General features: G+C 38.5%; 1 protein-coding gene across 4 annotated transcripts in view; it reads right to left on the bottom strand.

Moving 5' to 3' along the window:
- GIGYF2 (GRB10 interacting GYF protein 2) overlaps positions 1 to 17,118 on the bottom strand; it is a 164,644-nt gene that overhangs the window by 94,484 nt on the left and 53,042 nt on the right. For all 4 annotated transcript variants that reach the window (XM_025404237.1, XM_025404238.1, XM_025404240.1 and 1 more), the window contains 4 exons: positions 16,954 to 17,049; positions 9,846 to 9,957; positions 5,224 to 5,335; positions 4,389 to 4,429 (listed from right to left, as the gene is read on the bottom strand). In XM_025404237.1, the coding sequence (XP_025260022.1) occupies positions 4,389 to 4,429; positions 5,224 to 5,335; positions 9,846 to 9,957; positions 16,954 to 17,049 (361 nt within the window). The remainder of the gene's footprint in view (positions 1 to 4,388; positions 4,430 to 5,223; positions 5,336 to 9,845; positions 9,958 to 16,953; positions 17,050 to 17,118) is intronic.

Genomic DNA, 17,118 nt, shown 5'->3' with positions numbered 1-17,118 from the left:
CCAAGTAGCTGGGACTACAGGCACCCGCCACCTCGCCCAGCTAGTTTTTTGTATTTTTTTAGTAGAGACGGGGTTTCACCGTGTTAGCCAGGATGGTCTCGATCTCCTGACCTCGTGATCCGCCCGTCTCGGCCTCCCAAAGTGCTGGGATTAACTGTCTTAATGTGATGTCGTCGGACATCTCACAATATACTCATATTGATCTCACACTGATCAACATATCAGTGTGTCTGAACAAACTAGTTTAGTATTGCTACTCTTGGAGAGTGTAAGATATAATTATGAACAATGTTTTATAAAGATCTACATTATCGTCAACAAAAGTGGGTTACTTCCAAAAACTAAAAGCTCAGAATTTTTAGCACAGTTAACCTGAAGTGAGCATCTTTTCAAAAAGCATTCAAAGTCACTATGACATATTAGAATATATATGCATGTGGAAATTACCATATTTTAGTATACTAGCAGTTATAATACATAACAGTAGATACTAACTAGAAGTTAGTACCCTTAATATTCTGAGATACTTTATGTCAGTTTAGTTTTATGGAACTTGCCTTTTCAAATATATACCAATGGGATGTAAAGAAAAGAACCTTTACCTTTAATAGAGGGTGGCTAAGAAAGTTACCCTCACTGGATTAATGTAGTTAAAATATGAAAACCACAAATAACGATGACTAAACTTGGACATTCCAAACCACCAAAGTGTGAATATGTGTGAATAGTTAAAATCAGGCTATTCTTATTCTAGCAACTCTCTACTTTCCCAAGGCAACCCAGGCCATTTTCAGACAACTCTAATTATTAGATCTTTTAAGACTGTGTCCAATACCTGCCTCCTTGAACCTTCCAACAGTCAGCCTCTTTCTGCCCTTTACACTCTTACAGATCAAGTCTAAGTCCTCACTCACATGATCATGATTAGTAAGCAGGTATTGATAGACAGTGACCCTATAAGCCCTCCTCCCCACTCTGCCCTGTCCACAATGTTGTCTCCTATCTAAACAGCTCCATTTTCTTCACACAGCTCCCATCACAAGGCTTCAAATGCCCCAGCCATCCTACTCCAATGTGTGGACCCTTTCAAGGTGTGGTCCCAGAAGTGAACACAATGCTTAGGCTTGCCTTGACAACATAAAAGACAATGGGCCTATCATCTGACTCACTGAGGACACTTTAGGAAATACTGCCCATGGCTGAGAGGACATCAGCACACCGCTGATGAACATGAAGCCCAGAGTCACTGAGACGGTTGTAATCTTTCCACAGGAGGCTGCTTTTACATGCAGCCACTCCTTAAATTCTGTAATTTCCTTATGTAAGACTTTTCATTTCTGCTGTTAAAACTCCCCATTTGATTACATTTGGTCTCTTGATTCACCTCGATTCTGATCCCATGTCCTTACTGTTCCACTCCATAGCTATCCCTTACAATATTGAATGATTAGAAAATCTGATCAGCACACCACAATATCCTCTAAAGAAATATTTTACACCCAGCACATAAGTGGGAATTCAGTATTTGTTGAATGAATGAGTTCATATGCTCTTATTTACAGTAATCTCGCCTTATCCACAGTTTTGCTTTACAGTTTCAGTTAACTACGGTCAATCGCGATCCAAAAATATTACAGTACTTTGAGAAAGAGATAGAGACTACATTCACATAACTTTTTTTTTGTTTTGTTTTGGAGACAGAGTCTTGCTTTGTCAGCCATGCTGGAGTGCAGTGGCACAATCTCAGCTCACTGCAGCCTCCACCTCCCGGGTTCAAGCGACTCCCCTGCCTCAGCCTCCCTCAGTAGCTGGGATTACAGGTGCTCACCACCACGCCTGGCTAATTTTTTTTTGTATTTTTAGTAGAGTCAGGGTTTCACCATGTTGGCCAACCTGGTCTCAAACTCCTGATCTCAAGTGATCCGCCCACCTCAGCCTCCCAAAGTTCTGGGACTACAGGTGTGAGCCACTGTGCCTGGCCTCACATAACTTTTATTACAGTATATTATAATTGTTCTATTTTATTAGTTATTAATCTCTTACTGTGCCTAATTTATAAATTAAACTTTATCATAGGTATATATGTATAGAAAAACAGTATTTATGGGATTCAGTACTATCTGTGGTTTCAGGTATCCACTGGTGGTCTTGAAATGTATCTCCCACAAATAAAGTGGGAGAACTACTATAATCCTAAAAATTCTGTAAGGCATTATCACTCATTTTATTACAAGACTAATGAGATCTGAGAGTTTAGAATAACCATGATCTTCTGATTCCAAATCCTGTACTCTTTAAACTACTGCTCATCCCCTCTACATATTCATGGCAAAAGTACTGAATCAGACAAGGATGGGAGCACAGGTCTTGACAAGCACCCCATGATTATGTTAACCCAATAGTCTACAAAATGGTTAAAGCTAACAATAAACTATCCACCTAGTCTGTTCCAAATTTCTTCATGCTATACACCTTTAATTTTTTTTTTTTTTTGGACAGGATTTCTTTTTTTTTTTTTTTTTGAGATAGAGTCTCGCTCTGTCGCCCAGGCTGGAGTGCAGTGGCGCGATCTCGGCTCACTGCAAGCTCCGCCTCCCGGGTTCACGCCATTCTCCTGCCTCAGCCTCCCGAGTAGCTGGGACTACAGGCGCCCACAACCGCGCCCGGCTAATTTTTTGTATTTTTTAGTAGAGACGGGGTTTCACCGTGGTCTCGATCTCCTGACCTTGTGATCCGCCCGCCTCGGCCTCCCAAAGTGCTGGGATTACAGGCGTGAGCCACCGCGCCCGGCCTTTTTGGACAGGATTTCACTCTGCCACCTGGCCTACAGAGTGCAATGGTGTGATCACGGCTCATTGCAGCCTCAACCTCTTGGACTCAAGCTATCCTCTCATCCCATGATGGCCTCCCAAGCAGCTGGGACTACAGGCACACACCACCATGCATGTCTAATTTTTGTACTTTTTTGTAGAGACAGGGTTTCACCATGTAGCCCAGGCTGTCCAGCCGTGGCCTCCCAAAGCACTGGGATTAAGGCATGAGCTACCACACTGGGCCTTAATGGTTTTCATTAATGTAAATATAACTATGTATTCCCAATGCCACATTCATAAATGAGAAATTTTAGTTACTGATATCTTTAAGTTTTTAACAGAAACAGTGATACAAAGCTGTTATAATTACTTAGTTTTTAAAACAATCTGCAAATCAGTCTGTGAATGGTATTTACATATTTAACATACGTTTACAAGAAATATTTACCACTGCCCGGGCACGGTGGCTCATGCCTATAATCCCAGCATTTTGGGAGGATGAGGCGGGTGGATCATGAGGTCGTCAGGAGTTCAAGACCAGCCTGGCCAACATAGTGAAACCCCATCTCTACTAAAAATACAAAAATTAGCCAGGTGTGGTGGCATGCACCTGCAGTCCCAACTACTCGGGAGGCTGAGGCAGGAGAACCACTTGAACCCGGGAGGCAGAGGCTGCAGTGAGCCAAGATCACACCATTGCACTCCAACCTGGGCGACAGAGTCTCCAGCCTTTGAGACTCTGCTCCAAAAACAAAACAAAACAAAACAAAAAAACCACAAACAAGAAATGATTACCATTATCAGTTATAATCATGCTCTGGAGAACTTTTTTAGCACTCGCAGGATTTGGAACTTGTAATGATAATTTTCATAGTACCAATTCATGGTACTACGAATTGGCATTATTTTCTCTCAGATGTTAACACCTACTGGTAGTTTGTAAGGTAGTACCTTTAATCAGTTAGGTAGCTCATCTTAACAGTATAAATTCTTTAAATATAAATTACATATTTAAATACAAATTTAAATATAAATTATGATTAATTCATCATAAATAATGAAATCCTGTTCCTTTATTATGTTCCTCTTCAGTGGCTACCTTAACTGTAATTTATCTGAGTTAATTTTTTTTGTTCTCATCACAAAACAAGAAAAAAAAAAAAAGGACTATACAGCAAAAAGTCCAGATGAATAAATTAGTAAATTAAGAACATCCATAGTTTTGGCCTTTGTTCTCTGATACAAAAGCAAAGATTTTAGCATTTGCCCATTTCTTCTCATCTGTGAGATGCTATCGACACTAGAAAAAGAGTTAGTAGATTGTTTCCTAACTTGAGTCTTCAGTTCACAAACTGGCCTTAATAAAGAATACATGCCTTGCAAAGAACACACAGACCAAGTAAGTCAAGTAAATCCTAATGGCTGTATTCATCTCTGGTTTCATGCAGCAGAGACTTCAAATAACCATGGAAGTTTAAATGCAGGAAATGCTGCAGCCCCATCTACTGGAGAGGTGCAGGTAACTGAGTCCATTTTTAATAAATGTATCCTTATGTGTGTAGGTAAGAACCTTACCTACATCTTTTCGTCCTGGTTTTTCAAAACGTCTGTCACCCCTGGAAAAGAAAAAATAAGTTTCAAACAAAGTCTCACAGTGATGTAGATTTCCTATTTGTGACACTCACTTTCCCACTTTTCTAAAAGCATTTCCTCTTCAAATTACAAAACAAATAAATAGATAGTTATTGCCTAATATTTGGAAAATACAGAAAAGGACAAAGATAAAAATACCTATCCCCTCACCTACCAAAAGCTGTTTCTATTGACCCAAAATATTATTTTTTTATTAGATACATAGTATACAGTTTTAGATACTGCTCTTAGAATATCTTTTCCCACATCATTAAATATTTTCAAAAACACCTCTAATGCTCATATAATATCCTACTTTGTGGATATACAACTATATAAGGGCAATATCAATATGTTTGGCTTATTTCCAATTATTTTATATTATAAATATCATCACAGTGAACATTCTTGTACATGCATCTTTGTGCAATTGCTCCCCACTCATCTTGAAGACTTCATATAAAGTCACAAAAAGAGAAGATACTTTTACTAATACCAACAAACAATAACATGACAATTTGGTATTTGCTATCAAATACCAAATCAAATTAACTATGCTGGCATTCATGTATTAACCTATCCATCTAGAATCCTTCTTCCTTTAAATAAGAATCATTTAAAAATTTCTAACGTACAACTTGATATTCAATACTTAAGAGCATTTTTTAAAATGAAACCCTTTAACTGTACAAAAACATTTCTCCCCACAGAAAGCACAAAATAAGTGATTTTTATATGCCAAGACATTTTTATGCCAATATGTGGATCCTTTAGTTACCTTTCCTCCCAGCTCTGCGATCTATGCATTTCTCTGCCACCTCCTCGACCAAAAACACCCTCTACTTCATCAAAACTTCTTTGGTAGAAACCACATTCACCTCTGCCTCTACCTGAAAACAAGAAAACAGAAAAAAATGATAGATGTCAACATGTGGCACACATTCACCACTATAAATGAGCATGTAAAGTTCTCTCTATACAAAAGGCAGGACATCTACATTTAAATATTGAAGGAGGCCTGATGATCTTGACCTGTGACACCAACAATGGCATTGAAGTAGGTAGACCACAAGAGGCTGAAAAAAACAAGTTAAAAAACTAAAGTAATATAATGTAATAGACCCAGTCCTGAACAAGAAAGTATAAACATTAAGTTATTTAACAAAAAGATGAAAAGTGAAATTCTAAGAAGTTCAATAAAACACTACCGTAGATTAAATTTTTTACTGTTTTATTTTCATAAAAATGGAAGAAATCTTGGTTTAGAGAGTTTAAGACGACAGGGGCTAAAGTTAAAAAGTCAAGCATAAAAGTTAAAATAATTCATCTAATCCCAGAAAAAGGATAACTTAATAGATCAATTCTAAAACCATCAAATCTCATGAACGCCATACAGGGTATATTCCACAGTAACCAAAGGTACAGTTTACCCAAATCTTGAGATTAAAAAGAAATGTATCAGGACTAAACTTGAACAAACAAAGCTGGTAGAGTGTGTGGGTACAGGGATTTAAAGGCTCTCTCGGGTGGTTCAAGCGTAAACTGGCCTTTACTGAAGGCAATTTGGTCAGATCTACTGACATTTGACTCAACAATTCTACTTAGGATTTATCCTAATAGAAATAGTTGTACAAAAATGCAAATATATATGTATGAAGATGTCCACTGTAATTTTAAAAAAACTAGAAATCTAATCAATAAAGGATGAGCTATATAAATTCTGATAAAACGATATAGTAGAACACAATGATGCCACAGTGGATTAAGTACCAACATTATTCTGTTCAAGAACAAGAACATACTGAAAGAACAATGTATATAAAAATTACCCCATTTATATAAATGATATAGCTGCACCATTAGGGTCAGGAAGGTTATATATCCAATTGTTAGGTCTGGAGGCAGAAGACCATATGCACTTTCAGCTTTTTAGGTTTATACTTTATGTACAGTTTTCCCAACAAACATTTGTATTCAATACACAGGTGAGAAAATGAGAGGAGGGGAGGGGGGTGGGGGGTCTAAGGATGTATTTATAACCAGGTGAAATCTTAGCCATCATCCTTAGCTCAATTTTTCTTACAGTGCACAATGACCCAAAGAAAAATGATGATGGATCTTGATGAATGCATCCCAAAGCTAAATATAATTGAGCTAATTACTTCAAATATCCAGGCAGTATTTTATTTCTTGTTTGTAATTTATTAAGAATTAACTCAGAATACAGTTGTACTTTTATATGGCTATATTATGAAATATCAAAATAATGCACCAAATTATTTTGTGGGTAATCTTAGAAACAATGGATACCCTCTTGACTAGTGCAAGTATCCACTTCTTCATTTGTCAAATGGAAGTAAGAAGCACGGTGGAACTATAATAATCTTAAAGTTACCCTTTAAGTGAAGTTGACTTGTGTCAACTTCACTTAAAGTCAACTCACAGTTTAAGTACTTCTCCCCTTCAGAAAATGTATACACTGTATTTAAGATCCTAAAATAATGTAATACAAATTGTCATACAACACCTGTCCTCTACAGGAAGATTTAAGGATGGGGACAAAAGTCTCCTCGCCTTTTAGAGAAAGCCATTTTCTCAGGAAGGCCATTACACTTGTATCACCTTGAAGAAAATGTTTTATTCCAGAAACACACAAATATAAAAAATAGCCTCCAGCTTACCAGAAAAACAAGCAAAACACATATAAAATATTTTCTCACCTGTGACTAGCACTGACACTGGCCCTGCTAATGATACTAAAACTTCATGGTGGGACATATTACAACGATCAGGTTCTAAAGGTTTCCAACTTGAAAAAATTTTATTCTTCTATAGAGTGGTTCCCATATATGAATAAGGAAGTAAATATAACATGATGAACCTATCGTAAAACTCAATAAAGAACTGTTCTACTGAGAGTTCACCCTATTCTTTTTGGGAATTCAAACACACTTCCTTTTAATAATGATGAAGACAATGGTTGAGAGTTGTGTCAATCCGCTTTATTTTTAAACAACCTAACCAAATAAAATAAGATGACAGTTTCATGTTGTTCTTACCATCTATTTAAGTTTATTTAAATTTTACTAGTACATGATATTTAGCAGTCTGGAAATCAGTCAATTTCCACATCAAAGTTTCCGAAAGTTGCAAACAGCCAAGATAATCATCTAATGTTAGCTCTGTCTATACAAAGAAAAACCACAATAATCATTATTTAACCAGCAAGTTAAAATTAAGTAATGAGTGGAAAACACAATACCACAGATTATAATTACAACCTTGTTTTAGAAAATGAGCTACTGAGATCATTAAAAAGAATGATCTCAACGGGTGGTTGACATAATGTTAAAAGTACTTTTCACACCAACTCAGTTCAGTCACTTGACTAGTTTCATGCCATTCTTCAACATCAATATGTAAAAAAAGTCACGACTTCTTACATGTCACAACATCTATCTTTTTTAACACAGCCTGATTAAATTCTGAATGTAAGCCTTCTATCATATGTGATAACCCTTCATTTCAAAGAGACCAAAAAGCAAGGAGAAATTCTTTTTTTTTTTTTTTTTTTTTGAGACGGAGTCTTGCTCTGTTGCCCAGGCTGGAGTGCAGTGGCCGGATCTCAGCTCACTGCAAGCTCCGCCTCCCGGGTTCACGCTATTCTCCTGCCTCAGCCTCCCGAGTAGCTGGGACTACAGGCGCCCGCCACCTCGCCCGGCTAGTTTTTTGTATTTTTTAGTAGAGACGGGGTTTCACCGTGTTAGCCAGGATGGTCTCGATCTCCTGACCTCGTGATCCGCCCGTCTCGGCCTCCCAAAGTGCTGGGATTACAGGCTTGAGCCACCGCGCCCGGCCAGCAAGGAGAAATTCAATCATAAACCAAACAGCAAGGAGAAATTCAATCATTCACTTGTTTCTCGATTAAGTAATTGGGGAGGAGGGTGCTGTTTAGAGATTGGTTGGTATTTGCAGCACACAAAGTCGGTGTTATTCACACTTCTTCATCAAGACGATCTCTCCCTGGCTCACCCTGAAAAGCACTGGAGGCAAAGTTGCCCAAGTACAACCTCTCCTTGCCACCAACCCACAGCGGAAAAACACAGGAAATGCCCAAGTAGCAGGCCAGAGCCGTAAGTGGTCAGTCCCAACTCGAAACCACCACCATGCCACCAAAATGCATGGATCTCAAATTCTGGACCAATGGAACCTAACTCAGTATATGAATCTGAATTGCCCGTGGAGCTTTTGAAGCATACACATGCCTAGATCCCACCACCCAAAATTTTGTTGCACAGGTATTTCCTGTAAGTTTTACAGATTAGTCTAACCTCTCCTCAGGTTTAAAAAAAAAAAAAAAAACACTCTCTAAAGATGGACAAATAAAGCCAGTAGGAAAAAACACAACTAGGTAATAGTTGCTAGTAAAACAAGTGGAGAGTTTGAATCAGACACTTCACACCTGGATTCCCACATTCTGAGTGGACTACTAAAAGAAACTTCTTCCCAGGAATGCACAATTGAATGCATTTTCTAGAAAGACTGTAGATAAATTACTCTATGTATAAAGAATTTAAATATTCTATACTCATGATCATGCCAATCTTGGTGGCACAATATGCAGAGAAAATGGTCTCACTCATTGCAGACATCCAATTCTTCCATTTCTAAAGCATCTCTTAGAGAAAATTACAAGGTGTATTTAGACCACTGTTATGATTTAGTCAAAGTAAGGGCAAAATGATTAAGCAAATATTTATATTACAAATATTAAGAATGTCCTCATACAGTAGAATATCAACAAACCCAAAATGGGGGGCAGATATCAAAGAAACGAGTAATATCAAAATAAGAACTATTTTTCTAAGACATAAATCTGTAAAACTATAGGTTAAATAAATGAATGTGGCAGAATTATCTTTTGTTCTACCCCTAAAGGACCTAGTCCTGATGAGGCGGTTTTTGTTAAAGCCCCTCTCTGGCTGGAGAAGCTCTTGGCACACGCCCCTCACACAGAAACTGTCACAGAGGACTGCAGGTACTTCAGTGCTGCTTCCATAGTTAAGTCACTTCAGGAAGCGTTGGCTCCCAAAGTATAAGGCTCCCTGGGGATGAGGAACATGGAACATGGATGAGGAACATGGATTTCTCAGAGTGAACTGGGACTGTCTAGACTCCCTCATGTTCAAATCTGTACAGCTAGAATTATACTCCTCTGTTGCAAATCAGGGATTATAGAGGAGATACCTTAAAAAAATGGTTCTGAATATAAATGTTCAGGCCATTTAGTATGCAGTTAATGTCAAAGAACAGTTTTTATCAAATCAGGCATTAAAATATTTTAAAAGTAAGTTCTCTATCCTCCTCCTCCATTATTACTTTTTTCACATGAAAGCTCACCTCGCCCTCTTGAAGAACTTCGACCTCTAGGAGCCCCCACCACTGTTCCTCCTCCTCCTCGTCCTGTCAATCGCAGGACAGCAGCACTATTTACAGACATGGAAAAGTTTCTCTGCCAAAAAAAAAAAAAAGAGAGAGAGAGAAAAAGGAAAAAAAGAAAGAAAAAAATGGATGAAACAGATAAAACTATATGTTGCTTCTCCCCACATTCCCACTGCATCTATAAAATGGCATCTAATTTTAACTACTAGCAATGGAAAACCATAACTGCACAACATACGAGATGATCCAAAACTTGACTTTACCTGATAATTGCAAATTAACATTTCAGATCAACAAAACTGACAACCAGTGTCTTACACTATACTAGGTTTGATGAGGAAACAAGCAAACAAACTAAATGCTCTATGTATGCAGAAGTAGATAGGGAAAATACACAACAGAATAAATACAGAAAATTTTACAAAAGAGATCTAGTTTGAAAGGGTCCTGTAAGCCTTTAACTGGTGAAAGGTGAAAATGAAAGGGAGTTACCAAAAGGTCTGATGCGAGGATAGCACATTCTGCACATCAATGTGAATTAGCAACTCCAAGTAGTATTCAATAGAATGACAGGAATCAGAAGTGACTGGGAAAGAGCCAAGGATCTAAATAAGACCAACCATCTAAATAACACATTAATGGGAAGATGAAGGGAATACTTAATAAATTAAAGTAAAACCCAATCACTCAGTTATTAACCTGCATTTGCACTTCAGCCAATCTGGAACAGGGTCAAGTACAAAGAGATAGTGAGTGCACCTTTGGTATGTCTGTAGCCAAGGGTTCTCCTGGCAGAAAGAAAACCTTAGGCTTAAGAGTTGAGGTAAAAGGCCAAGCACGGTGGCTCATGCCTGTAATCTCAGCACTTTGGGAGGCTAAGTTGGGTGGATCACGAGGTCAGGAGTTCGAGACTAGCCTGGCCAAGATGGTGAAACCCTGTCTCTACTGAAAATACAAAAATTAGCCGCGCACGGTGGTGGGCGCCTGTAATTCCAGCTACTTGGGAGGCTGAGGCAGAAGAATTGCTTGAACCCGGGAGGCGGAGGTTGCAGTGAGCCGAGATCACGCCACTGCACTCTAGCCTGGGTGACAGAGTAAGACTCTGTCTCAAAAAAAAAAAAAAAAAAAAGAAAGAAGTAAGGTAAAAAAGAATCTTGCAATTCAACTAATATTTTAGGCCAAACTGGTTTCCACTGACTTTCTATTTTGATTCAAAATCAACTGAAATATAGTGTCTATACCACCTTCTTTTGAAGAAGTCAACACCTAATTGTTAAAAAAAGAAAAAAAAACTTCTACTTTCATTATTTAATTTGTTGTAATAAATAGGTCATTTTCTCCTAGCTGCTTTTTTCAGAATATTCACAACAATTTGTTCAATAAGTTTTAGGAACTTATCAGTGTAAATAAGATTTTTTTTTCAGTTCATAGGTATATAATTATATAATCAAGTAACTTCAAAACTAAAGACTTAAGATATAATTGACAACCAAAAATAAGAGAAAGACACCAAACTCAAAAATTATATTTCTATTTCAAACTATAATAAAATGTACTTAATAAAAAAGAAAGCTGATTGAAACATACATATTAACTTACCTTTTAGAACAGAGTCAGCAGTGGGGTACTGAATAATGTCTCTGGGTATTATTATAATTAAACAACAGTATGAAGTCCCAAAATCCAGATTAATATACTCTAATATTGAAATAATGGTGGTCAGAGCTAACTGCATTATGTATGCTAGGATCCCATGCAGTTGAACACCTATTAACCAAACTATCACATATATAAAAACCAAATGCACCCATTTGTACACGTGGGGACAAACTCATATATTTTCACAAACTCTCATACATTGCTGATGAAAGTATAAACTAGTATAATCTCTCTAGAAGGCAATTTCTAAAAATTATTTAAATGTCCATCCCCTTCGACACAATTCTACTTCTTACCCAAGTAAAAACTAACATAAATAGAAAGATCATTAACTACAGTACTGTTTATAAAGGCAAAATATGGAAGCCATCTACATATTAGCCAATCCTAATTTAAAAATCACGGTCTTCCACATGTAAAATTCCGTACTGCTGATTTTTAAAAAAAAAAAAAAAAGAAACAAACAAACAATTCTTTCTCGCTTTGTCATCCAGGCTGGAGTGCAGTGGCACGATCTCAGCTCACTGCAACCTTCCCCTCCCAGGTTCAAGCGATTCTCCTGGCTCAAGAGTAGCTGGGACTACAGGTGCATGCCACCATGCCCGGCTAATTTTTTCTATTTTTAGTATAAATGGGGTTTCATCACGTTGGCCAGGATGGTCTCGATCGCCTGACTTTGTGATCTGCCCACCTTGGCCTCCCAAAGCGCTGGGATTACAGGTGTGAGCCACTGTGCCCAGCCACAACTCTATTTCTTAGGCAGAACTGTATGATAACAAAAACTGCAATGTCCTGTGGTTAACCTAATATACAGGGATACAGAGCATACTTGTAATTAGGAACACGGAGAGGCCAAACTCCCTGGGACTGAATTCTGGCCCCTAAACTCACTCAACTTCTCTGTGCCTCATTTTCCTCATCTATATAATGTAGATAGGTATATTTTTATTTACCTCACGGGTCACTGCAAGCACTCAACAACCTCTTAGACGCTTAGCTTAAAACTGTAAAGTGCCAGGCACGGTGGCTCACACCTGTAATCCCAGCACTTTGGGAGGTCAAGGCAGGCGGATCACTTGAGGCCAGGAGTTCAAGACCAGCATGGCCAACATGGCAAAACCCCATCTCCACTAAAATTACAAAAAATAGCCGAGGATGGTGGCACACGCCTGTAATCCCATCACCTTGGGAGGCCAAGGCAGGTGGATCACTTGAGGTCAGGAGTTCGGGGCCATCCTGGCCAACATGGCGAAACTCCATCTCTACTAAAAATACAAAAATTAGCCGGGTGTGGTGGCGGGTGTCTGTAATCCCAGCTACTTGGGAGGCTGAGGCAGAAGAATTACGTGAACCCAAGAAGTGGAGGTTGCAGTGAGCCGAGATCACACCACTGCACTCTAGCCTGGGCAACAGAGTGACACTCCGTCTCAAAAAATAAATAAGTAAATAAATAAATAAATAGAAGCTGTCAAGTATAGAACTGTGTGCATAGCATGCTACCATTTGTGTGTGTGTGTGTATGTATGTGTGTGTGAAGCAGTGTTTAAGGGAAATACAGATAGTTGCAGACACCATAAGCACCCCTGGAAGGGAATACAAGAAAATGGAAATAGTGGTTATTTCTGAGGAAGAGTAATAGGTGGCAGAGTTTGGGTGAGTCACAGACTTGTTTTTCATTTTGTGCTTTCTGAATTTTGTTATGTATACATACAAGTATTATCTATTCAAGAATGAATAAATAAAGTAATTTCTTTAATGTCAAATAAATAAAATACACCAGTCTTGTAACAGTTACCTAAATTGCAGGAGTAATGCATTTTCTTCCTCAGTATATTTGATACACAGATACATGGAGGGAGAAGGAGAATGAGTATGTCAGTATAATGAGTATGTTAGTATATTCAGTTAACTTCAGGAAAAAGACATGCAGCAAGAAGCCTGCTTTAAGTTATTAAAAGTATTTACCTCCCTAGGAGTACCAAAAGAAAAAGTATACAAAACTCTAGTCTAGAAGATCTAGTCAATACTAATCTCTGAAGGGGTACCTGATCATTCAAAGGACAAACATCAAATTTTTGATGACTTTTTTGCCATCTTTAAGCACTGTCCTACTCCAACATATTTGGTAAATGATGAAGGCTACCAAATATGCGTCAGGAAATCCCAAACGATGCATTTTTAAATGCCTTCAAAATGGACCTGATGATCTTCTGTGGCTACAGTGAAAACCTCCCAATCCTTGCATCAAGATGCTGTGATCACAGAATACAGACCTTAAGATAAACATTTCCATCATAAGAACAAAATTAAACACACTCCTTTAGTCGTTCTAGAACTAATTTTGGTGTATAGGTGTAGTGTATATCGAATTTTATTCTTCTCTGAAATGTTAACCAACTATTACTGGTCAGCTGCAGTTAACCAACAGATTCCAAGCAACATCTGCAAAATAATTTTTGATTTTCCAAGTGATTTCTGTACTTACTACACACTAATTTCTTTAAAATGTTACAAGATGTTTCTGGGTAATTCAATTATTCATTCTGTTGAATAAAAGTCTACCTCATTTTGGTAACTAGTAGCAGCATGTCCTTCTCCCTCTTCTGACACATTTAGTCTCTAAGACATCTAGGAAATCATTTAAAGAAACATAAAAGGAAATTTTTAAAAATAATATATAAATAGCTAAAAATTAAAAGAATAATCACAAAAGAATAAAACTGGTATAAGAAGCTCGTAAAATTAGCTTTTGTATTTAAAATCATAATGTGGCCGGGCATGGTGGCTCACGCCTGTAATCCCAGGACTTTGGGAGGCCAAGGCAGGAGGATTCACTTGAGCTCAGGAAGTTTGAGACCAGCCTGACCAACATGATGAAACCCTGTCTCTACTAAAAATACAAAAATTAGCCAGGCGTGTTGGTATATGCCTGTAATCCCAGCTACTCGGGACACTGAAGCACAAGAATCCCTTGAATCCAGGAGGGAGATGCTGCAGTGAGCCAAGACTGTGATACTGCACTACAGCCTGAGTGACTGAGCAAGACTCAGTCTCAAAAAGAAAAAGAAATAAATAAAATCATAAATGCAATTTTGACATTTAGAAAACTTACTGGGCACAGCTATGGTCAATGCCCTTAAAATATGAGGAGCCAGACCAGGCATGGTGGCTCATGCCTATAAGCCCAGCACTTTGAGAGGTTGAGGCAGGAGAATCGCTTGAGGCCAGGAGTTCAACACCAGCCTAGATAACAAGAGCAAGACCTGTCTCTACAAAAAACGAAATTAGCCAAATGTGGCGGCATGCACCTGTACTCCCTGCTATGCAGGAGGCTGAGGCAAGAGAATCCCTTGAGCCCAGAAGTTCAAGCTTGCAGTGAGCTATGATCATGCCACTGTACTCCAGCCTGTGTGACAGACTGAGACCCTCACTATACTCCAGCCTGGATGACAGAGAAAGACCCTATCTCAAAAAGTAAAATCTAAATAAGTAAACAAAACACACACACACACAGAGCTCATATAAATAGCATAAACCAACAAGAAAAAGATGAATATCCCAAAAGAAAAATTGGCAAAGGTACGAAAAATATTAAAAGAAATATAAATGATGAATAAACATCTGAAAAACAACTGTTTACTGCTACAGGCAAAGAAATGCAAACAAAAACGATGGAAAAAAATTTTTCCAAAACTGCAGGGAAGTCTTTGAATAAAAATACTTGATGTTGGAAGTACAGAACTGCACCACTTATATTAAAAGGAGGAAAATATATTTCCATATTTACTCAGAAAAATACATAAGAAATGGCCAACACTCGCTGCCTTTGGGAAAGGCGGCAGCTGGCATGGAAAGGATTACAATATTAGTTGAATTGCAGGATTCTTTTTTACCCTAATTCCTAAGGCTCAGTTTTTACCCCTCTGCCAGGAAGACCTTTGGCTACAGCCATGTCCGAGGTGCATTTTCCTGTGATCACACTTCTGCATTTTTGTACCAAGTGTAAAGGACATATGCCAACATTTTCTTTTTTTTTTTAAATGGAGTCTCGCTCCGTTGCCCAGGCTGGAGTGCAGTGACGCAATCTCGGCTCACTGCAACCTCTGTCTTCCGAGTTCAAGTGATTCTCCTGCCTCAGCCTCCCAAGTAGCTGGGATTACGTCCATGTGTCACCATGCTCTGCTAATTTTTTTGTTTTTAGTAGAGACAGGGTTTCACCACATTGGCCAGGCTGGTCTCGAACTCCTGACCTCAGGTGATCTGCCCACCTCGGCCTCCCAAAGTGCTGGGATTATAGGTGTGAGTCATGCGTCTGGCCCCAACATTTTTATAGTTCAAAACATTTCATAGTTTAAAACCTTCTTGAAAAATTCTCTTTCAAATGCCCAGGATTTTAATATTTCATAGAGTATTTGAAAAGATTTTTATTACCTCTTGCTTTAGCTTTTCCTAAGAGTCAAACAGATATATTTTTGGCTCCCTGGACTCTCTTCTTCCCATATGGATGCCCATAAAGTAACATTCAAGCTTTCCAACAAGGCTTATTTTTCCATTTTTCTACATTCCTCCTAAGTTCCTTAAAATCAGAAACTCTTTTATTTTCTTTGCACAGGACAAGGTATACTATAAACAGGAACAACACTAAATTCACTACTTTCCAGCCCACAAGTGTTACTTTCTCACATCACTCTCTCTCTCTCTCACACACACACACACATACACACACACACACAAAGTGGTGATAGAAGAGTTTTGAATGCATTTTGAGCTGAAGATCTACATTTTTCCCTTAGTGGTAAAATGCACTGGTAAGAATTCAAGTTGGCAATTACTTCTGAACATCTGTTTATTTGCAAAGATGATTTCCTCCCCTCTCCGCAAATCACTCTTCCTCTACTTAAGTTTCTTTTTTTTTTTTGAGACAGTCTCGCTCTGTTGCCCAGGCTGGAGTGCAGTGGCGCGATCTCGGCTCACTGCAAGCTCCACCTCCCAGGTTCACGCCATTCTCCTGTCTCAGCCTCCTGAGTAGCTGGGACTACAGGCACCTGCCACCACACCCGGCTAATTTTTTGTATTTTTTAATAGAGACGGGGTTTCACCGTGTTAGCCAGGATGGTCTTGATCTCCTGACCTTGTGATCTGACCACCTCGGCCTCCAAAAGTGCTACTTAAGTTTTAAACGATGGTTACCAATGTCCTTAAGGATCTACAAACGTTTCCAAATAATACTCAACAGCTAGATACTACAGCAAAATCTACTCAACTAATAAGCATCAACATGCCAATAGAAGAAAGCAGACCTATGAGGATGCAGGATAATCCTTAGCGCATAAATAGTAACTTCCTATTTTCATGCCTTAGCAGGAAAAGAATAAGGGTTTGCTGGGGCTCAGAGCTAATTACAAACCTGTTCTTCTTCTGTAAAGGGTACCAGAGCCAATGGCGGAAGGGGTTCCTCCTGGAGGATAGGCAGAAATTCTTTATCCAGAAGGTCTGAAGGTATCTGTAGGACCAAACACATGATTATGAGATTAACACTATTCCTGCAATAAGAAGAAATACAAGAAGATAA

The sequence above is a fragment of the Theropithecus gelada genome, chromosome 12 (genome assembly GCF_003255815.1).
Source record: "Theropithecus gelada isolate Dixy chromosome 12, Tgel_1.0, whole genome shotgun sequence".
NCBI classification, from domain to species: Eukaryota; Metazoa; Chordata; class Mammalia; order Primates; family Cercopithecidae; genus Theropithecus; species Theropithecus gelada.
This window is presented reverse-complemented; position numbering and strand designations above follow the sequence as displayed.